The 26466-nt window shown below is 52.5% G+C and overlaps 1 protein-coding gene across 3 annotated transcripts; it reads right to left on the bottom strand.

The window, feature by feature from the left end:
* Positions 1-1585: 1585 nt before the first annotated feature.
* TEF (TEF transcription factor, PAR bZIP family member) lies at positions 1586-26194 on the bottom strand. 3 transcript variants are annotated; one of them, XM_032416830.1, is made up of 4 exons: positions 25901-26194; positions 11470-11787; positions 6379-6599; positions 1586-5193 (listed from the first exon to the last, which is right to left on the bottom strand). In XM_032416830.1, exons 1-4 carry the CDS (start codon positions 26001-26003, stop codon positions 4978-4980), a joined length of 858 nt encoding a protein of 285 aa, XP_032272721.1. In that variant the 5' UTR covers positions 26004-26194; the 3' UTR covers positions 1586-4977. The 3 variants fall into 3 exon arrangements, with proteins under 3 accessions (XP_032272721.1, XP_032272720.1, XP_032272719.1); XM_032416829.1 differs by lacking the exon at positions 25901-26194 and adding an exon at positions 16239-16423; XM_032416828.1 differs by lacking the exon at positions 25901-26194 and adding an exon at positions 15732-16213.
* Between the last annotated feature and the right edge of the window lie 272 nt (positions 26195-26466).

Below are 26466 nucleotides of genomic sequence, written 5' to 3'. Positions count from 1 at the left end.
TCTGAGCCCAACTTGTGTGTGAGCCTTAAGGGCAAGTCATATCCATTCACTCTTTAGGTCTCAGCTTAAATGCCGCCTGCAGACAGGTCTTCCCTGACCCCTCCGCTTGTCTCTCCCCCAGTTCCCCCGTCTTTTCAGTCACATGACTTAGTACAATCCATCATTCTCTATTTTTGTCTGTGGAATGTTTGTCTTTCCTAGCAGATTGGGAGGGCAGGAGGCACGGCTGACACAGAATAGACAATAAATATTTGCTGAATGAAGTTTCTCTAAACTTTGGTTTCCCCATCGTACAATGGGGTTAACATCTCCCCTCCACCCCAGTGAAATTCAAGTCAGATAATATCTCAAAGCACGCAGCCCAGGCCGAGGATGCAGAAGGTACTCAAGATCCTGGGAGCTCGAACGAGCGGCAGGCTGGGCTGGAAGACCTCTGTAAGCTGTGGGGAGGTGGGAAGACCCAAGGGTGCAGCTGGTTAGAAGAGAATATGTGGCACTGCCCTGACCCCAGGGCCAAGAACAGTCCACCTGCCTTTACCGTCAGGGAATTTGAACTTGAAAATTTGAAACCCACTCTGGGTTTGAATTTCAGCTCTGCTGCTGTTATTTGGGGCATATCACTTTGCTTTTCTGAGCCTGTTTATTTGTAAAATAGCCTTAAAATTTTTTTTTTTTAAATCTTTAAGTAGGCTCCACACCCAAAGTGGGGCTTCAACTCACAACCCTGAGATCAAGAATCACACGCTCCACCGACGGAGCCAGCCTGGTACTCTGTAAAATGACCATTTTTAAAAGCCCACTTTGCCAGCCCGTGTGCAAACTCTAAATGAGTGCTTTTCCCCTTTGAAACAAAATTAGGGACGGTTCCTGGTCCCTCAAGCCACAGGGACCCTGAGCACTGAGGACATGTGGCATGGGGAGGCAGGACAGGACAGGCTTGGTTGTCAACAGGGCTGCTGGCCCCACCAGCTCTGCACACCGAGGGAGCAGAGGGAGAAGGAGGAAGACACGGTGCGGGTGGGGGAGGCGGCGGCGGATCTGCAGCCTGCGCTCTGCCAAGGCTGGTGCACCCTCTTCTGCCCCCACCTCCGATGAAAGCCCCTGGGGTCCCCGGGCCAGCCCTGAGCAGGGGACCTGGGGGCGCCCTGCAGGTGGCTGCATCCTTGTGCATAAACGTATCTTCTAATTGTGGGGGAGTTTCCTGGCCACAGACAGAAAACTCAGCTAAAGGAGAAAAGGAAAAGCCCCGGATTCCCACCCCCAGGACCCCACTCTTAGTCTTTGTACTTTCTCCTTTTTGCATAGTTGCCGTCCAGGGTCCCCTCTTTGGGAACTCTTTTCCTGAGCAGTTCCCAGTCTTTCTAGCCTTTGTACCGCACTTTTCCGTGTTCCAACTACTTTGGATCTGACATCTGTCCTTCCTCAATACACTGTGAGGTAAGCAGGTAGAATTACTCCCAGCAGACGGATAAGGAAACTGAGGCACAGAGTAGCCAAGACTACCCAGCTGGTGATGCAGGGGTGCTTGGGACACACACAGGAAACGTGGGAAGACGGGAGGAGAACAGAAAAGACAGTCCCACAATTCTCATCTCAAAATATTTAATTTTGTTTGGAAAAGGACACATTCCCGGCTTCCCTCCCTGCCACATCACTCCAGCCCACCAGCAGCGACACATTCGCACGCACACACGCACATAAGGCCAACGGGCTACGGTCTGCTTCTGCCCTCTCCCGCTGGGCAGAAGGGGTTTCCTCCTTGCCTCCTTCACCCAGCAGCGGTAAAGGGGAGAGGGGCCCGCTGGAATGCCGGCTCCCAGGGGAGGACGCAGAGCCCCACACACTCTATCACATGCACTTAGAAAAATAAAACCAAGTGGTGTTCTGGCATCCCCAACACCGTAAGATAGCAATATCCACCTGGAAGTCATCTTTGCCATTTTCTAGAAAAATTTATTGCACTTAATTAACAGATGTTAAAGGAGCTCTGGGGTGGGGCTTTGCCACGAAAACCAGGGGTTCCTGGCCCTTTGTGTTACGGGGAGCAGAGCTCCCAGGGCCGTGGATGTAGAGCTGCCCAGCACAAAGGGGCCCTCCTCTGCTGGTTCCCAGGCCTGCCACCCCGCCTCAGGCTGGAGGACTGTATGAGCTGCCTGCCCAGGGCCCCAGCAGTCCCCTCAGCAGGGCGATGCTTACCCAGAGTCAAGGGTCACTGCCCAGTGCTCTCCCCAACCTCAGGACCCGGACAGGCAAACCCCTTCCTTTGGCCAAGGGTAAGAGTTACCCAGGTCCTCCACAAGGTGCTAGCCATCATGAAAGCTCTCTCTAAATATATATATTTCTATTTCTAGATATACATTTATTACATGTATATTCTTTCAACATTCTAGCTCATTCATGATTTGTCTGTTCTGAGGTTGCAATGAGGCTGCCACGAAGCTGAAGACAGGGAGCTTAGGAAGGCATGAGCTTCCCAAGCGATCATAAACGGACGGGAAGCCATTTATGCTGGCTTCCCTAGCCTCCCGTGCTCCTTAGATGTCAAAGATCTGAGCCCAGGAGCCGCACTCTTTGGCTGTCGGCCCCAAGGAGGGAGTCAAGGAGACTCCCAATTCCTGACAGATACTGAGCAGGCAGCAGCCCTCTCCTGCTCCAAGCACCTGTTTCTTAGGCCTGGGAAGGAGACACGCTTTACCTGAGCACTCCTCTTCCCCAAAATGTCAACCTTCCATGGACCCCTCCCCTTCCTGTCCCTGCCAGGCTCCTGGCTCAAAGGAGCTCTTCTGAAAGAGGCCAGCGGCCACACTCTTTCCAAGTAAGCACTTTGGGAAGGAACCAGACACCCACTGCCCAGCGGGGAGGAAAAGGAGGGCACCGAGCAGGCAGAAGGTGAGACAAAGAGGAGAGACATCAGCCATCATTCCACCCGCTGCGGGGGGAACATGGACACCAACCAGAGATTAAATGTCCATCCTTAAAACAAAACAAAACACAACACAAACCGTATACTTTCTGGCCAAAGAAAATGAAGAGCGTTTAAGCTGGAGGCTCTTCTCCGAATTACAAAATGAGAACTGCCCTCTTGGTGGGTAGCCAGACCAGACAGAGAGTGTCCGGGCGGGCGAGCTGCCCAGGGCAGGACACTGACATGCCGGATGCAACGGCCCTGTTGTGGTTATAAGAGAGTGAGAGTGAACACGGTTCTATAGAACCACAAAGTCAAAATCAGGAGGGAGGGGGTGGCCTCCCTTGGCCTCAGGGACCTTTGTCAAGTACCCGGAAGGGCAGGTGTGCAGGTCCCTGGAGGGCTGTGGCATTCCCCTGGGGTGTGGTCCATGGCCAGTGCATGGTTTCCCCCGGTCTTAACATCTGCTGTGAAAAGTCTTTCAGGGTCAGGGCCTGGGACTCGGAGCCACCACTTTAAATAAAGCCAGTGGTAAGCACAACAAAGTGCGCCTGTCGCCTCTGACCCCTCTTTACCACAGGCTACCCGCCCTGAGCAAATAAATACACCCATCTCCAGGTGCCCCAGCTGACCACAGTGAGCAGAGGCTTCCACGGCTTTCCTCAATGAATCTTCCAGGTACAGCCAAAGGACGACGGAGTCCGCTGACACAAGAGGAAGGAGCAGCTGGGAGGGACTGGAGCCACAGCTACGAGGACCTCTGCCCTCCACACGACAGCCCGGCTCATGTGGGCGGCTGGTGTCTCCTGGGGATGCAGACGGAGGGGCCCCTAGCCCGAGTGAATGGCCCAAGAGCTGAGCTGTGACCCCTGCAATCCCTCACCGGGTCCTGCGGGCTGACACTCCGGGCAGCTCGCATGGGGGAGGGATCCTGAAGCAAGAATTAGGAAGCCCTCTTCTGTTTTTAGGGAAAGTGGACTCTGGCCTGGCCCACACTGGAGAGCAGAGCAAGAAAACAGGGGAACTTCTTGGGAAACGTGCCCCAGTTCTCCACCCACAGTGTATGGGGCCGTGGAGGCCGGTTTTCTAAACACCATGCGACGGGGCATCCTGGCTCCAGGAAGTTAAGCTTCCTAGGCGAGTGGGGGGCCGGGGGGGGGGGTTCCTTTTAAATCCAAGGTCTGAGCATGATCACTGGGTGAAAAGAAAGAGCAGGCTCCAAGGCCCAGTGTGGTGAGACAAAGAAGTTTCAGGGGGCCTCCACGAGTGGCCTGGAGAAGAGGAGATGAAAAGGCCTCCCTCTGCACTGTGGTCAAGACTCGGGAGACCAGCCACCCTGGGAGTCCCTCCTCCGAAGCAGATGAAACATGGGGAGAGCCCCTCACCAGGGCCTCCTCCCTGGCTTCCAGGCCTCAGAGCCACAGGAGCAAAGGGGTGTGGGAGCAAAGAACAGCTGGGTGCACTTCGGCTGCAGGCCCCAGACCCACACCCCATCCCAGGCTGTGCAGAGACCCTGCTCCTGTGGCCTGGCCCCCTCCGGAGGAGCTGCTTTGTCTTTCTACCTCTGAGGGAGATGGGAACGGATGTGTCTCTCGAAGACTTTCCGGGGAGGGTGAGGTGGGTGACAGACACGCCCCACCTGGAAATGCGCCCCGCTACCTGAGAAGACATCGGGTGACAAGGATCATGACTCGTTCTGTGCAGACAGGCTCAATGGCCCAGGCCGGAGACCAGGGGAGAGTCAGGGAAGCCTGAGCCCCCTGTGAAAGGAGCTCTGTACCCCAGAGGTCCCCTTCCGATTCAACTGGGACACCCAAGGATCGAAACTAAGGCTGATTCACCCGTCTACGTAGATTCTCTCGCACCCCCACTGGTGAGGAGGCCGGCCCCCCAGGGAAGTCGCCACGTGCGCTGGCCATGTGATAATGAAGCTTGAACGCGAACGCTCCCGGAGCAGGTGTGCCCCCGCTCGACCGTGACGAGTCATAAGTCTCCACGCGTGCGGGGGGTTTCAGGGAGCCCCCAGGCAGAGGTCTGAGGCGCAGGCGGCGCTGCCCGAGTGGGGGCGCGGGTTACAAGGGCCCGTACTTGGTCTCATACTTGGACACGATGGTCTTGCACTTGCCCACCTCCTTGCGCAGCTCAGCCACCTCCGTCCGCAGCGCCGTGTTCTCCTTCTCCAGGAAGGCTGCCCGGATGGTGATCTGGTTCTCCTTCAGGCGCCGGGCATCCCGGGACCGTTTGGCCGCTACGTTGTTCTTCTTGCGTCTCGTCCAGTACTTTTCGTCCTGTGGGGAAGTGTCCTCTGTGGGTCTCTCCTCTTCCCCCACGAGGGAACCCAACCTTTCCCCTCCTACCAGCACCCAGCACCCCAGATTCCTCTTAAAACTCATCTGGTGCAGCCAGCCAGAAGCTTGGACCCCAGGGAAGGAGCTGCATGTGCAAAGGACACCGAGGGGCCCTAACCTTTCCCCAGGAAGGTGGAATCAGAAACAAAGTCCTTGGTTGGGATGTGCGGTGGAGGGACGGGGTTTTGCTGATTCCCGGCTCTGGGCTACTTCAAGAGAAAGCACTGTCCACCCCTTGCCTCACTTCGGCATTTTGGTCGTGGCTAAGGGCCTGCACCCTGCGTCCAGCTCCCGGAGTTTAAATCTTAGCTCTGCCACTTCCTGGCGGCGGAACCGTGTGAGCCCCTTAGCCTCTCACTGTCTCCTGTCCCTCACCTTTACGATGTGGGATAGTAACAGTGACTCCAGCACAGAGCCGTCTGGGGAATAAATGAGTTACCATGTGCAAGGGGCCTGTGCTAGTGCCCAGCGTATGGTAAGGACCACACAAGTGTCTCCCATCTTCACCGTCACGGTTACTGAAGCCTCAGAAACCTCCTGAGAGGCGGGAGTGGTTATTCCCGCTCTACAGATGAGGCATCTGAGGCCCGGTGAGCTCTAGGCGGCAAAGTGGAGTCTGAACCCAGGTCTGCCTGATTCTAAAGCTTGGATGAAATAGGTTCCTTTGAGTTTTTCATAAGAAAGGATGGAAAGACTACAAAATCCTCCTCTCCCTCCCACTCTCCGAGTTCCTACAAAAGCATCAGCTTGAAAGCTGCTTGCTCCTCCCTGGGGATGGCAACTTACAACTATCTTTTGTCCTTCAAAGCAAGGGCTTGTTCAACCCCAGTTCCTGTGGCCTAGTGAGCTCTTGCCCGAAGGCTGGGCCAAAGCCAGGGAAGTGGGAACATCACCACGGTGGCGGCCGGTAAGAAAAGACAGAAGCTACAGGGAGTCACACTGGGGCCAAATGTTACCTGACTCCCTTTCTTTCTACCAACTGCTGCAGGATATGGCTCTGTACTCTGAACTCATGCCTTTCTAAACAGTGTCCACAAGGAGAGAGGGTCCTCCACATAAAATCGAATGGGAGGAAGCACAGCCCCTCAGCTCTTGAACCTTCATTCATAACAGATATCAGGTTACCTTCTGCTCATCGGGGACAAAGACCTTCTTGGCCTTTTTGATCATGGGCTGGGGCTTCAGGTCCTCCTCTGCAAACTTGTGCTTCCGAGGGTTGAAGAGCTCCCCGCCAGGGACACTGGAGAGGACCAGGTCAGCAGGGTCAGGATTGAAGTTCACATCCACCTCCACACAGTTGGGGTCAATGGGACTGGGTGTCTCCCTCTCCTTTTCTAGGGAGGATTCTGAAAGACACAGAGGCAGGTGGTCCTGAAGCAGCCCCCTGGACAGCAAAGACTCACGTCCCACACCCAGACACCTGCTTGAATCTCAAGGTTGCACCAGCCTCTGCCACTTGCAGGGAAGAAAAACCACAACAGCGTCAGCCTCCAGGCTGGCATAAGTGATTCAACTCAAGAACACAAATATGGAAAGAATTCTTTCCTGTAGGAACAAAATGCTCAAAAGGAAACAGAGGCTCTCGAAAAAGACAGGATTTTCCGATTGTTTTTTTCCCCCCAGAAATGTTAAGCAAAACATTAAATCATTATACCCCCTTAACTTCCTGCAGTTTCAAGTTCTCAAATAATGAGAAACAGCTGAATTTCTCTGTGAACTATTATGGGCTAGGGACACAGACTGAACAACGAAATGGCTTCCATTTTTGAATCCGTTGAGGCAGATCAGTCAATGTGCTCATTCAGTCTCGGGACAACTCTCAAAGGCAGACAGGTGTTAACCTTATTTTACAGATGAAGAAACTGAGGCTCAGAGACACAACCTGGTTGTCCCAGGGTCACACAAATGGTAAGGGACCGAACTACAATTTGAGTCTGGGTCTGGCTGACTCTGAATCCTTGTTCTTTGCCACCCCTTTCCGGCTTTGTAGTGGACATTGGATTAAAGGCACTTTCAGAATTCAAAGGTTGTGCATTACTAGAGATAAGTTATAAAAAACAAATCAACATATCTTTGGCCTGCTCATTCAATGCTACTGATAGGAGTACACAAAATATTCGGTCAACAGATATTTGTCAAATATCTACCATATGCCAGAAACTGTCCTTGCAAAGACAAAAGTGCACAAAACAAGTAAAAATCCTTGCCTTCGTGGAATGTTATTCTAGCAGGGGAAGGCTGACATTACACAAGATAAATTAAAAATATCTACAAGAGTGTTGGATGCCGTGTGGCTATTTGGGAGGAGAACATTTCAGAGTGAACATCAAGTGCAGCAGGATGAGCACAGGCAGGAAGTGGTCTGCAAGAAACAGAGAGGCAGCCAGTGTAGCTGAGGGGGAAGGATGGGAGGAGAGAGTAATAGGACAGGTCGAGAACATAAAATACAGTGCTTTTAATCCCCAGAAAGCAGTGGTTTTCAACAGGGGGTGATTCTGTCCTGCAGGAGACATGTGACCACACAGGGAAGTGGGGGTTCCGCTGGCATTCGTGGGTAGAAACCAGGAATGCTGCTAAACATCCTGTAATGCACAGGACAGTCCCTCCCTCCACCCCAGCAAAAAAATGATCTGGTCCAAATGTCAACAGTGCCAGTGACTTTGACTTTTTCCCTGAGATGGAGAAGCCCCTGGAGGGTTCTGAACAGAGGGGTGACATGATAGGTTTTCACTGGATCGTGCACATAAACTCAGTGGATCCTATTAGAGGGGGTTAATTACTAAAAGGGCTGAACACCAGGAGAGTGAATGACCAGGGACCCATGTGCTAACTGTGGGAGCACCGCAGCGGCCAAACCCTACACCCGTAAGACAGACAGCCAGGGTGCTAAAGCCCGACAACTAGGACTCCCACACCCTGCTGGGACGGGCAGCCATGGCTGCAAACACTTTCTACATTGTGTGGCGGAACCTACAAAGCCTGAACGTATACGTGTCTGATGACCCAACCCCATAGAAACGCACAGATGTAATCACCAAAAGACACGCATGTAAATGACCATGGCAGGGCTGTGCATAACCTAAAACTAGAAATGCCTCAAACGCCCGTCAACCATAGAACGGATAAACGTGGTATGATCATACAATGGAATCATTCAAGCAATGAGAATGAGAAAACTGCTATAGGTACGATATAAATTTCCTCACAAATTTGAGGAAAGGCAGCTAGACAGAGCATACATACTACTTATGTCTTTTAACAGAAGGAACTGAAAAATTAGGGAATTCTCCTTTCATTTCTACCATGTGTACAATTCTTCAATATAAAACTTTACCTGCACTGTGGTTTTCTTCTGCCACAGGAGTATTCCATAAGTATGTTTTGTAGATATATTTTGTTAGTGTAAAGAGATTCTGATGCCCATGTAATTTATATGTGTATTATAATGCTAGCTATAAGCACCTATAAACGTCAAACTATAAACATAATTGTAATAGGCAAAACAAACATAATACATAATATACACACATATACAATATACCATCCCATGTATCTTTGGTGATGGAAATAAGGATAGTGATTACCTCTGGGTAGTAATGACTGAATTGGGGTCACAAGGCATTTCTGGGATACCAATAGTGTTCTATATCCTGATCTGTGTGGTAGTCACATGGGTGGGTTCACTTTGTGAAGATGCATCGAGCTGTGAAATGGGCACTTCTGTATGCCAAACTTCATTGAGAAGGTTTACTTAGAAACAAAATGGGGCGCGTGTGTGACTCAGTTGGTTGAACTTCTGACTCTTGGTTTTGGCTCAGGTCATGATCTCAGGGTCGTGGAATCAAGCCCCATGTGGGGCTCCGTGCTCAGCTCAGAGTCTGCTTGATATTCTCTCTTTCCCTCTCCCTCTGCCCGCCCCCCCGCACTCTCTCTAAAATAAATAAATAAATCTTAAAACAACAACAAAAATAAATCAGAGGCAAACGACACCTAGATTGCCTAAGGTATAAAATGAGGACTCATTTCCAGCTCTGTCCCCTTCCCACACACGGACCCAGCCTTCCGGGACAACCTGATGAGCACGAAAATGAGCTGCCTTCAAACAAGAGTTCAGCTGGAATCAGCTGAAGCCTCTAGATCGAATCAGTTTACAGGAGAAAAACAAGGGGCAGAGGAACATGTTAAATGGCACTGTAGGGATATGGTCAGAAAAATCTAGCTTGTGGGGCGCCTGGGTGGCTCAGTCGTTAAGCGTCTGCCTTCGGCTCAGGTCATGATCCCAGGGTCCTGGGATCGAGCCCCGCATCGGGCTCCCTGCTCGGCAGGAAGCCTGCTTCTCCCTCTCCCACTCCCCCTGCTTGTGTTCCCTCTCTCGCTGTGTCTCTCTCTGTCAAATAAATAAATAAAATCTTTAAAAAAAAAAAAAGAAAAATCTAGCTTGTGCAAAACTCTACAGGACCAACGACTCAGTGTCTTCAACAAATAAATTGCAAAGAAAAAAAAGAGGGGATCCCACAGATTATGAAAGATTTAAGAGACATCACTAAATGAAATCTGGGCGTCTTGTTTGGATCCTGATTCAAACAAACTGTAAAACAGTAACATTTTAAAAAAGATTATTTATTTGAGAGAGTGTGCGTGCGTGCACGGGGGTGGGCAGAGAAAGAATCTCAAGCAGACTCCCCAATGAGTGCAGAGCCCAACATGGGGCTTGATCTCATGACTCTGAGATCACGACCCGTGCCAAAATCAAGAGTCAGACACTTAACCGACTGAGCCACCCAGGCGCCCCTCTAAACAGTAACGTTTCTGAGACAACTTTTTGGAAATTTGAATGCTGATGGATATGTTGTCAATTTCTTATGTAAAACTGGTATTTTTGTTATGCTTTTTAAAAGAACCCTTACATTTTACGTACATATTGAAATATGCACAGATGAAATGATATAGTATCTAGGATTTTATTTTACTTATATTTTGAAGATTTTATTTATTTATTTGAGAGAGAGTGAGAGAGCACAAGGGGCGGTGGGGAGAGGCAGAAGGAGAGGGAGAAGCAGGCTTCTCACTGAGCAGGGAGCCCGACGTGGGGCTCGATCCCAGGAGATCATGACCTGAGCCAAAGGCAGACACTTAACCGACTGAGCCACCCAGGTGCCCCCAGGATTTGATTTTAAATAATGAGGTGAGAGACTGGAAGAGGTTATGGAATACAAGATGGATTATGAGTTAAGAATTATGAAAGGTGAGTGATGGTTACATGAAGGTTCATATAGTAGTCTCTTACTTTTGTATTGGAAAGTGCTTCCATAATAAAAAGTTAAATAATAAATAAAAATAAAGCATGAGAATTCCTTGGGGGTGGGTCCCCTGGGTTCCATACCAGCTCCTGGGATCCTTCCTGGGAGCCATCAGCCTGTGTGCCTGTAACTGAGCCTGCAGAAAACCTCGTAGGGTTCCCTGAGACAGCGGCCATGCCTCCTCTGAAGGGTTCGTGTCCAAGCGGCATGAAAACCAACCCATCCACCCCAAGAGGTAAAACAGAAAAAGGACAAGAGGCTAGAGGAGGAGTCCCGGAGATGATGCGTGTCCTGGAAGCAGGAACGCCTTCCCCACGCCGGTGCCTAAGCAGTACGTGGCTGGGGGGCCAGGCATCCGGCTTCAAGTGCTGCCTCCGCTGCCTACCAGCTGTGTGACCTTGGGCAAGTTACTTCTAGTTTCCTCACCCTGTAAGAAAGGTATCAGAGTATCAATCTCATAAGGTTCTTGTGAGGATTATGTGTTAATGCCTGGCATGGAGTAAGTGCTAAATAAATGTTAGCTGGTATTGTTGTTATTATTATTATTATTATTATTACTACTGCCTGAGCTGCCCAATAAGCTGTGGCAAAGTGCATGCAGACGGAAAGAGCAGTGCTGAGGAAAAGCAGCACAGGATTTCTATGCTGTAAAGCCTCAGACTGGAAGGGCTCACTCCACTGTCCCAGCCATCTGCAGCAAGCCAGCCCACAGAAAGGCCCCGGCTGCACTGATGTGGCTGCTATTTTCGTCGCCAGCCTCTGGGGACTGTGCTCAAGGATGGGGTGCAGAGGATTTCTCCACGCTGCAGGCCCACCGGGACCTCCTCTGAGAGAAGGGGCTCACTGGGTGTATGGGCTCAGCAGCCCTCAGTGGGAACGGGGCTTCTCTGGATGGGCCGGGTGGCCAGGCACCCACCTGTGCTGGACGCGGTTTCAGAGGGCTGAAAGACGGCAGTGGAGGAGGATGGTGGGGATGCCGTGGAAGAGCTGGCCGACTCCTTCCCTTCCAGCTCGGCCACAGGCAGCAGCAGGTTCTGGGCCAGGTGGGTGGGGCTGGCGGGGATGCCATTCTCCAGCAGGAACTCATCCAGATCCATGTACTCCAGGTGGAAAGACTCGCCGTCGTAAGGGATGGTCTTGTCCCAGATGGGGGGCATGAGGGAGGCTGAGACGGCCATGGTGCTGGCTGCCGCAGCCTCGTCTTCCTCCAGCTTTTCCTTCCCTTTTTCTTTATCTGCAGACACAAAATCTGTGCTGAGACACCACACAAGAGGGTAATTCAATCTCAGGAGGTGAGCTGTGCACCTCTCGGGGCTGACTCCTCTCCATCTGAGCCCTGATCCAGCCCATCAATTTCAAGAGCCCACTCTGCTCTCCAGTTATAACCTGTTGTTGGACCCAGGCCCACTGGTAGCTGGCAGTGTAGCCCCACCCATGCCTGGGCTTCCCAGAATGTCCTTCACAAGTTCTGGGGCCTGATGGGGTCCCAGGATTAATTCAGAATAGGCTGTGGGACTGGCATCTGCAGGAGAGAGGCTTCAGGGAGGAAATGGAGTTTCTGATTATCTTAGTAATATTTTAGGAAAGGATATTTTAAGATTCTTCAGACCAAGAACTTTCGTGTTCTCCCGTCCTGTTCCCTCCAGCCACGCTTCTCCACAGGAACCCAGCCTAGGGCTTGAATCCCAGCTTTGCCACCCACTTGCTATGATGTGTGATTTTAGCCATGTTACTTAACCTCTCCCAGCCTCAGTGTACTCTACCATAAATAAGGATAAAGTAGCCTCTTTGGTGGAGATTAAAGATAACACATTTTTTAAAGATTTTTTATTTTTAAGTCATCTCTACACCCAATGTGGGGCTCGAACTTGCAACCCAGAGATCAAGATTCGCATGCTCCATTGACTCAGCCAGCCAGGTGCCCCTAGAGATAACATTTGAAAGTGTCTTGTAGGGTTCCTGAACACAGCAGGCATTCGCTATTGCTGTGAGCTCACTGAGGGCAGGGACTATGTCTGATTCATTTCTACATCTCAAGGACCACTACAGGAGCAAGCTGAGGGGAAATGTGCATACTGAATGAAAAATGCTGGGTTTGCAAACTGACTCCCTTTAGGTTTATGGGATAGAGACGGCTTGGAGCTGTCTTTTCAGGACCTTTTTCAGAACAACCATTTCAAGAGACCTCTATCCCTGATTAAGCAGAGAAGACTGAAGGCAGGTTTTCTGGGAAGGACAGGGGGTGGAGCTGAAGAAGAAAAGACTGTTCCAAAAAAAAAAAAAAAAAAAGCTCGTTCCCATTCAAAGCAAAACTAATCAATTAGTGCGGACGGTTCCCACTTAATTGTCTCAGCCCAAAAGCTATGCACGTAGGTATCCAAGAAAGGGCAAATTAAGAAAAAAGGATGAAAGAAATGTGACAAGGTTAGAAGGAAATCAAAGTGACAGGGAGGCTAATCAGGGAAGTGGGAGATAAAATCATGACAAGTTCATAATGGGCTTTCAAACTGAGGGAGACAACTTTGAACTCTGGATTCTGAAGGAAAAAGAGAAATCAAATATGATTATGTTGGAAATAAACCAGTCATGCATGGACTCCTAGACCACAGCCAGCCAAAAATCAGCCTGTTGGTCCAATAAAAATGGACACACCCAGTGTGTTAAAAAGGTGCAAGTTTTGACAAACAGAATTTGGTCATAGCTTCTAACCTGAATTGTTGCAACTACCTACTGTACCAAGCTTTGTTTTTTTTGTTTTTAAAGATTTTATTTATTTGACAGAGAGACAGCGAGAGAGGGAACACAAGCAGAGGGAGTGGGAAAGGGAGAAGCAGGCTTCCCGCTGAGCAGGGAGCCCAATGAGGGGCTTGATCCCAGGACCCCGGGGATCATGACCTGAGCTGAAGGCAGACGCTTAACGACTGAGCCACCCAGGCACCCCTGTACCAAGCTTTGGTTTAAAACCAAATGGGAAGTAAGAAAGCCAAGCTCTGGTGGGCTGGGTGGGCCAGATGGCCTCCCTGTTCTCCTCTTCTGAGATCCTGACTCTACGTTCTGTTCAGAAACGACTGTGACCCATGTTGGGTGGGATCATGGGGCTCAAAGGAGGCAGGAAAAGGGAAAGGACAGGAAAACAGCCACACTGAAGGACAAGGAACAATAAGTTCCAGGTTTTACCTGCTGTAAGCAATGAAAAAATATATTTTTCAAGTTTTTATTCTTTTAATTTATTTTAAAAATTTATTTATTTATTTATTAAGATTTATTTTAGAGACAAAAAGCACCAGCAGGAAGGGCAGAGAGAGGGAGAAAGAATCTCAAGCAAATGCCACGCTCAGCAGGAGCCCGATGCCAGGCTCGATCTCAGGACCCTGAGATCATGACCTCAGCTGAAACCAAGAGTCACACGCTTAACTGACTGCACCACCCAGGCACCCCTAAATTTATTTTTAAATAAGCTCTATGCCCAACGTGGGGCTTGAACTCAAGATCCCAAGATCAAGAGTTGCATATTCTATTGACTGAGCCAATCAGGCACCCCAAGAATATTTTTAATCAGTGTTTTCATAATTTTTTAATAAATTATAATCAGAGTTTTAATTATAAGAGATGATAGAGGACTAGGCCCATCGCACAGGTCACAGGGATGGACATCAGTGGTTGCCAGTGATACAGTAAAAAGCACCAGACCAGGCTGAGAGCTGTAAGGCTTAGCTAGGTGACCTTGAGGAAGCATCCTCACCTTCTGAGCCTCAGCTTTCCTCATCTGGGAAGTGGGGATAATATCTTACAGGACTGCTATGTAAGACTAAATAAGATTATGTCAAAGTGCTTTGTAAGCACTGTGCAAACGTAAGGTAGAATTATTGTTATCGATGGTTGATACTTGGTAATCTTGAAAAAGAACCTGAGAGATGTGTACACCTGTTCCAGCATCTTGTCTCATCCCCCCATCTGGAATAAAGCATTGCCTTCAAAACAAAGAAAAGGGTCTGGGCACATGAGGTTCCAAAGCAGGAGGGGAGAGCCTGGCCTTACCTGATGTGCTGAAGCTATTTATAACACAACAGTGACAGCCACAGAGATGGGAACCTCAGAACACACCCAGGAAAGGAAGAAAAATAGCATTTTTTAAAAAGAAAATTAATTCCTCAAGACAGGTAATTCACAGAAGGCTTATTCCTTCCCAAATCCTTGAACTAGCACTGATGGTTCTTAGAAATTCAAAGATCTCAGACTGAAAGCATACCTTAGTGCACCTAAAACCTCACAATAGGTGGCATTCCTCCTGTGCCCTGAACCTCATGTTCTCAGGCCAAAAAACAGGGCCAAACCTGCTTTCCACACAGTCTCCACGGACCTTTGTGGCCTAGGAAACAAGGCGCAGCCCAGCCCTGCTACAGTGGCCCCAAAGTCTAGGGTCAGCCCCAAACAACGGGGTGAAGGTGCCACAGTGGCCTCATTCTGACCCTCATCCCTCTACCTGCCTCGCCCCAACCTCCCCCTGGGAAGGCACCTCGAATCCCTTCTCCTGACACCCCTCCCCCACCTCAGCAGCAGAAAATCTCCTGTGTGTACCGAGTAGCTGGGGATCCGCACACGCAGGGATGAAGAGAGGTCCTCCTCCCAGAAGTGGGGAAGTCCATATACAAAGACAATCCGCCACCGTGTATCAGGGCTTCTCAAACTTTGGTGTACTTTGGAATCACAGAGGTGGGGGTGCTCCTTCAAATGCGGATTCCTGTCCCAGCTGCGGCAGATTCGGTGGGCGAAGGGTGGGGCCCAGGAACCAGCATTTTAAACTAGCATCCCAAATGATTCTGATGCAGGCGTCCCCAGAGAAGGCGCCCTGGAGCGTCCTTTAATTGGCAGCTACGACCCCCATCGGCCTCCTCAGGAACCCCTACACGTCGCGGGCGCCGTGAGGCTGCCCGAATGAACCCCCTCACCACGACCCCCACCCCACCCTCTCCCTCCTGCCCCTTCCCCGCAACCCCCATCTGACCTAGCCTCTCTCCAGTCACCCCAACCTTCTCTTCCCAACCCCTTGCCTCGCCCTCCAGGCCCCTCCGCAGGACAACTACACCCTGACCTCGGACCTCCCCGGCCCCGCCCTCGCACGGCCCCGCCCCTGCAGAAACCCCGCCCCCAGGCGCGCTCAGACCCCCCCCCCCTCACCGAGGCGCGCCTCCCGCGGGGGGTTCTCCATCAGCTTCTTCAGGACCAGTGGGAAGGAGCCCGGCAGGCCCCTCTCCCCAGCTGCGCGCCCCGGGCCCGGGCCCGGCCCCGCCTGCGGCTCCACAGGCGGCTTCTTTCCGCCGCCCGCGTCCGACATCGTGCCCCGCGCTCTGCTCGCGCGCCTCGCCTCCCCCGCCCGCCCCCCGAGATGGGCCGGAGCCGTGCGACCCGCAGCAGCTGCCGACACGGGCAGCTACTGCGCAGGCGCCCAGCGGCACCCCCACCTCCCTCCATCCCTACCCCGCCTGCGGACAGGCTCTGGCATATTAATTATTCATGAGGCCAGGCCAGCTTCCCCGGATCGCGGCTTTGGATTGGTCTGCCTGTAAGTTGGGCAGGCGCAGCCTTCCGGGCCGTGATTGGTTAGGACACCGGGGTTAGCGCGGCACGTGTGGGGCCAGGTGAGGAGCAACGCCGGAGGCCCCGCCCCGTCCGCCTTTGTGTCACCTGATTGGCGCCTGCTGGAGTCGGTGTCATGAGCCCTCTTCGGCCGCAGCCCCTTACCCTCAACCTGCGGTCTCACCTTTGCCTCCCTCTTCATAACCCCCGCCCTCCTCCCAGACCACCGCAACCGTTCCCTCTTCCCTCTCATCTCAATCTCTCCACCTCCCGGACGCGCCACCGAAGGGAAGCTGGGCAGGGCGTGGTGAGGCCGGCCGGGGGAGCCTATCAAATCGCCCGCTCGGGCCGCACGGCCATCCCCCCCGCGGGTCACGTGGAGCCGCAGCCGAGTCTGGTAGCGGGGGGAGGGGGAAGAGGAGGAAGGCGCGGTGCAGCCAATGGAGGGCGGGGGCGGGGCCCGGGGCGGTGCACGAGGCGTAGCACGTGCGAGGCTGCGGCGGGGAGGGGAGGGGTGGGCCTTTTTGTTCCGGGGACTCTGCCCGGGGTCGTGGGACAGGAACGCAAAACCCAGCGCGCGCCCGCGACGCAGAGGTTGGCTGAGGGCAGGGCCGCAGACGGCGACCTGCCCTACCCGTTGGGTTGGCCCGAGCTAGCTTGGCCGCTACTGCGCGGGGGGGCGGTTTGGCGGGACGGGGGTGTCAGGTTCCCCACTGATCCCGGTTTCTGGTGCGGGTGTGGCAGCCAGATAAACACAAGCGTGGAGGGCGCATTCTTGAGGCCCGCGGGTGGAGAGAAAGGGCCGGCCCTGCGCCAGGACCCGGGTACACGCTTCCGTCCTCCCACTTACTAGCTTACGACCTTGGGAAAGTCCAGTGGCTTCACTTGCGCCTGCTTCCTCATCCATAAAATGAAGGGGTTGGGCTAATCTGTAAACTCCTAAACGGCTCTGCAATTCTGTTCCTCTCTAGGACTTTCCCTTCCTTTTCCTAAGGAAAAACGAAACAAAACAAGATTCCTTTACACAGAGTACCGATTACACACTTTGTGGGCGAACGTCCTCTTAAAACACAAATACTCCCTGGGAATGCCTCAGGAAACCTGTGAAAGTGTAAAATGTGAGAGGGTACACAAATGTGGGGACGGTAGAGGAAGCTAATCCCAAACGGGGCCCAGAACTTTGTACCTCATTAGAGCACAAATCACACTCTGCTTTGCACCCAAACGGTACTAGACTCTCCCTGTCTAAACTTCCTGGGTGGGGGTGGGGGCTTTGGCCTGTTTATCTGGTTTCTCACCGACGAGCCTGGGCCTTCCAGTAGTCAGACTGGGAATGGTGGAGTGCAGCCCTTGGTGCATGGGTTAGGTGTGTGACCGCCAACACCCGCCTAGCTGAAAGCTGTCCCGCTGATGCAATCAGAATTTTGCTGGGAGTTGAGGAAAAAGAAGTTGGGCCCCTAAGCAGGCCTGGAAAGCAAGAGGTTTGAAGGGATTCTGGGAGGTGGCTGGGACAGGCTGATGGCATCTGACTCCAAATTCAAGTACCTACTGCTGCACCCATTACACTTTGGTTACGTTCTGGCTCATACCTCCAGCCAATTGCTTCACATCTCCAGGCCTCCTTTCCTGGTATATCAAATGGAGGTAGGACAGAGTCTACCTTTGAGGTTTCCATAAGCCAATGCACTGCACAATTGTAAACCGGCAACAAATGGTAGTTTTCGTAATTTTACTAAAACTCATGGGTACAGATCTGCATACAACTCGTGGTGTATGCCGATTCTCTGTTTAGTAGAAATACTAAATTGTGCACAGAAAATCTGTTGCATTGTGAACTTTGGTGGGAATTATGTATATGGCTAAGCAAAGATATCTTTAGGGGGTGCCTGGCTGGCTTAGTTGGTGGAGCATGGGACTCTTGATCTTAGAGTTGTGAGTTTGAGCACCACATTGGATGTACTTAAAAATAAAATCTTAAAAAAAACCCAAAAAGATATCTTTAGGAGAAACAGGAAGCTTTTTCAAAAATGGCTGGTTTGGCCATGGAGAGACTTGCTGCATTAGAATTAAATGTCTATTTTCATGGCTAATGTGACATTATTGAAGGGGAAAACAATTTTCAAGGTATTAGAGGAGGATTTGCAATAATTTAACAGTGGAAAGTTATAACATTTGTTTATAACAAGGGTGGGTATAGTAGGAAGGAGTAAAGATTCAGATTTCTTTGTAAGCTAGTTATCCAAAAGGCATAATGCCAACTCCATTTACCACCCAGCCCGGAGCAACTAAACTAACAGGCAAGGGACACTTGTGAGGAGCAAGACAAGCAGGTTGGGACTTTAAAACTCAGTTTTGAGGGGCACCTGGATGGCTCAGTCGGTTAAGTGTCTGCCTTCGACTCAGGCCACGATCCAGGGGTCCTGGGATTGAGCCCTGCATCAGGTTCCTTGCTCAGAGGGGAGTTTGTTTCTCCTTCTCCCTCTGTCCCTCCACCTGCTTATGCTCTGTCTCTGTCCCTGTCTCTCTCAAATAAATAAATCTTTAAAAAAATAAAACTCAGTTTTTTTTTTTTTTTTTAAAGATTTTATTTATTTATTTGAGAGAGAGAGAATGAAAGAGAGAGCACATGAGAGGGGGGAGGGTCAGAGGGAGAAGCAGACTCCCTGCCGAGCAGGGAGCCTGATGCGGGACTCGATCCAGGGACTCCAGGATCATGACCTGAGCCGAAGGCAGTCGCTTAACCAACTGAGCCACCCAGGCGCCCCTAAAACTCAGTTTTGATTCCAGTCTCTTTTCGTGTCCTGACACTCCCCAGAAAGGGTTGTTTTTTTTTTTTTCCTTTTCTCCTGGATAACCACAGGGTAAATGGTGTGTCACAAACACTGCAGGAACATTACAAACATGTCCTCTCTCGTGCTTGCTTGTAAGCTAGGAGGTTAGCTATGTTGTGGACTGGCAGCATTCAACAGCACCACCCTGGAGGCGGGGTGAGAGCCATTACATTCTGGGCTTCCTTCTCCAGCTGACCGGAGAAGAACCATGGCAGCCTCTGTCTACCCCGTCTCCTATCAGTCAGTAAAGTGGGAATAACAGCGTGGCCTCACCCCTTCTCATAGTGGAGGAAAAGATGTTGTGAGAATTAGCTGATTTCCATAGTGTATGTGAGCCCTACGAAGAATAAAACTCCACAAAAAGAACATGTCATTACATGGCTAAGACTTTAAAGGTATGAAGTGGTACCTCAGTGTTCTTTAGTGGTAGGGTTTCAACGCAGTGACTTTTTGAGGGAAACATGGTTCTGGGGGGCAGGCATGGGTGGGGTCTCCTCCCCTCAGCTGCTGACTAGCCACCTGGCCTTGGGCAAATGACTTCTCCTAAGCCTCCTGTTTGTCGCTCAGAAACCGAGGTGGATATGCTTACCTCACAGAGCGGTTATGAGGATAATATGTGAGAAGCAATCTCAAGTGCCCACCTGAACAGTGTATGTCATGGAGTGGGTGGGCCACTACCCTTCCCCTTCACTCAGGTTTTGTTGGGTCAGGAGTAGAATTATTTTGGGAGGCTGGGTTCTAGAGTCAAAGCTACAGCAGAGAACACGGATGTGAAATATTCCATTTTCCAGAGCTAGACTGGCTTTGAATTCTCTTTAGTGCTTCAGAAACCTGCTAACCAACCCAAATTAAAAACATAATTGAGGGGTGCCTGGGTGGCTCAGTCGGTTAAGCGTCAGTCAGACTTGATCTCAGCTCAGGTCTTGATCTCAAGGTCATGAGTTCAAGCCCCGCATTGAGCTCCACACTGGGCTTGGAGCCTTTTTAAAAAAAAACTTACTAAAAAAACCCCAACTTAATTGAGCATATGCAGAACAAGTGCCTTTCATTAAGCCACAATGCTGATTCAGAGTATTATTATTTAAATTTGAATTTCAGAGGAGCTGTAACTCCAGCACGGGAGCCTTTGGCCAGATACCCCCACAAAGATCCATTTGGCCACATAGTCAGCATCCAGTAGGACAGCACCTCTTCCAATCTTCTGACTTTACTCAGCATGGTGTGTGTGTAAGAACAGGACAATGAGAAGGCTTCCATTGAGCTCTCACAAAGCCCAGTTATCTGTGGGCTTTGCCAGTACCCAATGCAGGAGAGCACAAAACTTGGTTCAGGGTAGTAACTCCGTAAATATTTGTTGGCTCACTTTGTTGGCAGGGCTGGTAGGAAGGTAGACAAAATCTTTCAGAGCCAAGTCCTATACATTTGGAACATTATTAACATTAAATAGCAGTCACTGTGTTGATTCATGGTGGAACCTGGAATAACAAATGTGAGCCATCCTTAATGGCAAGTCCCCCAGCACAAGCCTGGCCCACAACTCGCATACCTGTTGCTGCATGGTTCTGGGCTGTGGCTTGTACCTTGGTATCAGTGTGTTCTAGAGGAGAAGTGGTGGGTGGAGGCTCTTCACTAACTCTTGCCCATCTCTTCAGTGTGAGTTTCCTGTTTGGCTTGCCTCTTGTCCACTCCCAGGGTTCAGATTACAGACGGAGAGCTGCCCCGGGAGTGCCATTTCCAGAGAAGCCATCACCTCCGGCCTCTGCCATGTCTCAACAGCCACTGACAATCACGGTTTCTCCAGTAAAATCTGCATTGATGGTGCAGTGGTAGGGTGTGGGCTCTGGAGTAGACCATCAGGGTTTAATTCCCGCTTTGACTACTTCCCTAACTGTGTGACCTTGGGCCAGTTACTTAACCTCTCTGTGCCTGAATGTCAAAAGTAAACAATTCAGGCACGCTGCTGAGAACAGCACTTGGCACCTAGCAAGTGCTCAGTTGAAGTTAACTCAGCCTAATTGCATAGTGGGATGGGGGGCAGGGATAGGACAGCTTCACTCTTCTTTAGGATCTTCAAGGCCCTGCAGGTTCTCCCCTCTGCGGGTCTCTCCAACCGCACCTCTTCCTTCTCTCCCTCCCTTGCTCACCTTCGGCAGCCACAGTGGCTTTTATTCCTCAAATACGTGTCTTTCCTGACCCAGGAAAGGGCCTTTGCAGGTGCTGTTCCCTCAGCCTGAAAGTTCTCTGTGTTGCTCACTCTCCCTCACTTTCTGGGCCTCTGCTTCCATGTCACCCCCTCAGAGAGGCTGGCCCTGACCCTCCTCACTGCTGTCAGTCTCTCCCCACCGGAATACAAACACAGGCGAGGGGGCAGTGTTTGGGTCATTCACCCCCGGGGCCACAAGTGTAGCAAACACTCACTAGGCGATTGGATGACTGAAGAGGTCCTGGGGAAAGGAGGAGCCTGGCCACGGGCAGAGCTGGGTTGGAAGCCTTGATAAGTATGTGGCCTTCCCTTTCCCGAGCATCTGTCTCCTCATCGTGGAAAGGATAATCATACCTCCCTTGCAAAGCTGCTTCACCAATGGTAACCAAAAAGCTCACACTCAGGAAACGTGGCTCTTAGAATTAGGATTCATTCCCGTGGCAGCCTAGCCTTGGGTCAGGCTCATAGAGATGCAAAACCATCGGCAAGGGCCACCCCTGGACACGACTGTCAGTTTCTGGCACGCGATAGGCATGAATTGATCACATTTCTCGGATCGGTGATGGTGGGGAGCAAATAGGAAAGAAGGCTCTGAGGCCCTAGCGGGGGAGCCAAGAAGAGAGGCTGGTCCACACACTGGCCCCGAGGGGAGCTGATCCCTCTGAGTGCATTTCCTCACCAGTTAGAAGTGGTAGGATTAAAGGAGCTAACGTGCCCAGTAACGGTGAAGTCCCCCCTCCCCCTCCTTTTCCCTGAAAGCAAACTTCACAATTTCTCCATTTCTCTCTGGTTCCGCCAGGCTGGGAATGGAGGCAACCCCATGGACTTTTCCTGCGGCCAAGCTCAGGACAGCCCAGGCTGCACTGAGTCTAGCTCTTGGCCCGCTTACCTGAGTCCTCCGAGGAGAGGACGCCCAGGCCCTGCCCGTGCTCCCCTGCCTCTGCCCTAGCGAGTCCCACTGGGATGCGGCCTCTCATTCAGCCCCTCCTCCGGTCAGCACCGCGGGCATGGGTAGCTGCCGACAGCGGTACTGTGCCCCCGGAGCCTCAGCGCGGGTTTCCAAGGAGACAGTCCCGTGTGCGTGTGCACGCGCGCACGCTCCCACAAACTTGCAACATCCAGTCCTTTCAAGGAGAATATCCGCGGGAAGGAGGGTAGAAAGAGGGGAATGGAGGGTCAGATTACAAATGTGATGTTGGTGGAAGGAGCATAATGCCAGGCCCAGCGGCTCTTTGTCCCTCACAGAGAAAAGTGTAGCACTTCACAGTTTGCAGAGGCTTTCCCATAGGATAAGTCAGCCAATCCTGGCTTTGTACCTTGTACAGGTTGGGGGTAGGGGTCTGTCAAGGATACCCTGCTGGGTGGCCCACAAGTGATTCTAGCCAGAAGCTCCCTGAGGTGGGGACCCTGCCTGCCCAGCTCCAAGTGAGGGCCTTGTCCCACTTCTGGGTGTGGGTTCATGCCCCATGGCTCCCTGCAAAGGAAAGGAGGCCCGAGCGACCAAAGCTGGCAGAAAAGTGTGGGGGGGGGGGCAGCCTCTGAGCACAGCTGAGGCCCCATGGGTTGAGGGAAAGATAAGATGTAAAGATGTAACAGTGTGGTTGAGAGAAGCAGGGTCCTTCCAGAAGCTGGAGAAGAAAGTGAGAGATAGAATGTGCCACCTGGAACAGAATCACCTCAGAAGAGGATCCCCCAGAAAGAGCACGGGTGGAAACAAGAATCATCCTGAGGGATCAGGAACCAGAGACAGAGGGGAAACTGAGTCAGGACTTGGAGTACAGACCCCCTTTTTTGCTGGACATGGATTTGTCTGTCCTCAGGAAAATCAAACTGTTGACCAGAGTGAGGGGCCACCAGGTGGCCATTGTGACCTGAAGCCAAGGGAGGCTCTAGCCTGGTCAGCTCTGCTAGAGAAATTCTGCTTGACTAGGGACAGGAAAGAAGTGGAGGTCTGTGCAGGCTGCTGGGGGACCCGGCGGCAGCAAGAGGGAGAGGGGTCCCAAGGCTGGATCTCCGGGAGCATCTCTGAACTAGAACATGGAGTGAGAGGCTGCAGGGAGAGCAGGGTCTTGTGAGAGTGCACCTGGGATTTCTCACACTCTGCAGGGGTTGCTTCTAAAATGCCCTCACACTGGACCCAAGATATGCTCTGCACATGACCCAAATGTGTGAAGAAAGTGGGGAGTTTGTAAATAAGCCTCAGTCCCCTGTGCAGAAACCACCCCTTTCATACCAGAGCAAAGGGTGAGCAATCCTGAGGGCAGGCCTGCTTTCTGGGGCAACTAGCTGTTTCTCTCATCTTCCTCCCATTGAGGTCAGATGCCAGGGTCGGGGGACCCAGGGGGAGAGACCTTATAAAGTACTTGCTACATGACTGCTGGAAATTCTAGTTCTGTGTAGTATATGTATTCTTTTTACCAAGGGATATTGGTTTTCAGGTAGATACATTTATTTTTATAAAAGATATGGAGAGGGGCACCTCGCTGGCTCAGTCTGTGGAGCATGTAATTCTTTTTTTTTTTTTTTTTTTTTTTTAAAGATTTTATTTATTTGAGAGAGAGAGAATGAGAGACAGAGAGCATGAGAGGGAGGAGGGTCAGAGGGAGAAGCAGACTCCCCGCTGAGCAGGGAGCCCGATGTGGGACTCGATCCCGGGACTCCAGGATCATGACCTGAGCCGAAGGCAGTCGCTTAACCAACTGAGCCACCCAGGCGCCCCTGGAGCATGTAATTCTTGACCTCAGGGTTATGAGTTGGAGCCCCACGTTGTGTGTAGAGATTACTTAAAAATAAAATCTTAAAAAAAAAATGCTGTGGAAAGTTTGGGAGCTTTGGAAAGTGGTGATGGTGGGTTTGGGGTGAGGTCTTTGTGGGGTGCACTAACCCCTTTAGGTCTTCAACCTTCATCCCCTCATCTTATCTACCCATTGGCATCTGTCATTCCCATGGGACCTCATGCTTCTGACCCTCAGTGAGATGCCACATGGGAAAGTGATAAGAGGTGGCATGAGGCTCTGGTTCATGACCCTTGGACCAACCCAGCCATACCAGACAAACTGATCTTCAGTCAGAACTCGTCAGCTCTTGGGAAAGCTCTGCCTGAGAACCTGGGCAAGTCCCCGCAGTGCTGGACCCCGATTTTGCCCACCCACAGTAAGCACTGGGGACTTTCCGGCAGTCACAGGGCTCAGGGATCAGCTGGGAGCCAGTGGGCAGCAACTGCTGCCACATTTCAAGAGCTTTGTTGTCCTGGTCCAAGGAGCAGTGCCCCGAATCGCCCCGAGAACACTTTTCTGCCCAGCTGAGAGCTGTCCTTGCAGAGCTGCTGTCCACCCAGCTGCTCCCTGTGCATGCGCTGGGCCATCCCGAGGCACCCTACCTTCCTTGGGTGTCTGGACCAAAAAGGGAACCCTCTGCCTCTAGCTTTTGGAAGGACTTCTAGCATCACCCACCCACACGGCCCTTCAGAGACGGCAAGAAAGTCAGCTGCGGTTTATCTGCCGGGCTAAGTTGAGGGTTTCCTGAGAAGATGGGCTTCTCTTGGTTAGCAGCTGGGGTCCTGAGGCTACAAGGGCATAGGAACTCCTTCTCGGATGCCCGCCTCTGGGGGGTGGCCCCGTCTGGCCCAGCGTTCAAACCACAGGGTGTGGTCTGAGGGGCCTGGGCCCAGAGCCCTGTGAGAGAGCCCGCAGGGACCCTGCCCTGAGCTCGGGGAGCCACCTTCCCCCCTTGGGCAGTACCTCCTCACTCCCCAAGGGGTGAGAACGAGGGCAGGGCCTGTGGTGTCTGTCCTCAGGTTCTGGAGTTTGGGAATGGCTAAGAGTCCTTTGGAAGGAAGTCCTGGGGGGACAACTGGGCTCTGGTGATGAGATAGATCAGGTGCCAGCACAGCAGGATGAGGGCGAGCCCGAGAAAGGTCCCCTGAGGGGACACGTGGGGCTCCTAAGTCAGACTCCGGCAGCCTCGGACGGCCGGGCTCCTTTAAAGGCACATGTGGATTTTGAGCCCCTGACATCTTAGAACAGAAGAGATTTGGAGAAATGCGGATCAGGAGGGAGCACTCTGAGCAGGCCGGCCCCCACATCTAGCCATGGCTTGCTTCTCAGGCAGAGCTCAGGAGACACCTGGTGCTGGCTGCTCGCTCTGTCCCCCGTCCACGCCCTCCTCTGCAGGCTCCCTGGCCCCGTGTTTGCCTGTGTCTCCTAGGAACTGGGGCCGCGAGCCCGTGGTCCTGTTACATAACAGCTTCCATCCCATCCAGGGGTTCAGCCCGCCAGCGAGCGGGAGCTGAAGCAGGCGAACGGAGGCAGGAGGGAAGGCTCTCCTCCAGGCACAGGAGACAGTCGCTGCCAGTCCGCAGCCACCCCAACACGCAGAGGGAGGGAACTTAATAAACAGCGTGCGGTGCATTCTCTCAGCAGGGCGCTCTGGTCCTGCCCTCGGCCCACGTGAGCACCGCACCTGTCAGTGGCCACACGCTGGCCGCAGCTTCCCAAAGCCAGCAGGCCCGGGAGGCGGCCCCTGAGTTGCAGTGGTGCTCCCCACTGTGTCCCTCTCTGCACCCAGCCCTCCTCCTGCCCAGGAAGGGGCCAGGGGCAGACCCCGACCGGGGACCCTCCCCAGCTCGGAGATGCCCGTCCTGCCACTGTGCCTGTGACCGCATCCCGCCCCCCCCGCACCCCCCCCCACCCCCGGCACATGGGCAGCCAGCCAATGCAGGCCACCCCCATTCCTACCTGTCCTCTTCTCTGGCCAAGGCAGAGAGTGCTCCAGCAGGGACTTGAGGACCTCAGGCATGTCCATGGCAGGGGCCACTCCAATCCGGTCACAGCTCGACATGGCCCGGCAGGAGGTGCTTGCTCGGGGAGTTCAGAAGCTGCTCGAGACGCAGGAGCTGGCCCGGGAGCCGCAGGCTCGGAGGCGGGCGGGGCGGGAGCCCGAGGCAGCCAATGGGCAGTAGGGGCCCCGGCCCACCCGTCCACCCCCGGCTCGGCCACCCGCCAGCTCGGGCTGCAGCCAGGCCTTCCCTTCCCGCTGCCTGGCAGGGCGGGCCTGGCCCTGCGCCAGCCGCGGCACGTGGAGCCACCGCGCCAATCCTCTCGCGGAGAGCCCGGCCTGTTACCTAACTTTGCAAAGGGAAGTTCTCCCCCAGGCCGGGAGCCATAACCAGGGCCTGCCAGGTGAGAACAGTGAGAATGCTCCACGCCCACAGCAAGTGTGCCCTGCACACTCAGGCACACTCGGCCGAGGGGGCCTGGTGGCCCAGTGCAGCAGAGGGCGGGCCGTGGAAATCAGTGTGGGC

This window comes from Phoca vitulina, unplaced genomic scaffold (assembly GCF_004348235.1).
Source record: "Phoca vitulina isolate PV1807 unplaced genomic scaffold, GSC_HSeal_1.0 scaffold19, whole genome shotgun sequence".
NCBI classification, from domain to species: domain Eukaryota; kingdom Metazoa; phylum Chordata; class Mammalia; order Carnivora; family Phocidae; genus Phoca; species Phoca vitulina.
This window is presented reverse-complemented; position numbering and strand designations above follow the sequence as displayed.

Coding starts and splice junctions, on each gene's coding strand:
- TEF (XM_032416828.1), bottom strand. CDS start 15,888: ATGTCGGACGCGGGCGGCGGAAAGAAGCCGCCTGTGGAGCCGCAGGCG. Junction 11,788..15,731: donor CCCGCGGGAGGCGCGCCTCG/GTGAGGGGGGGG, acceptor TTGTGTCTGCAG/ATAAAGAAAAAGGGAAGGAA. Junction 6,600..11,469: donor TGAAACCGCGTCCAGCACAG/GTGGGTGCCTGG, acceptor TGTGTCTTTCAG/AATCCTCCCTAGAAAAGGAG.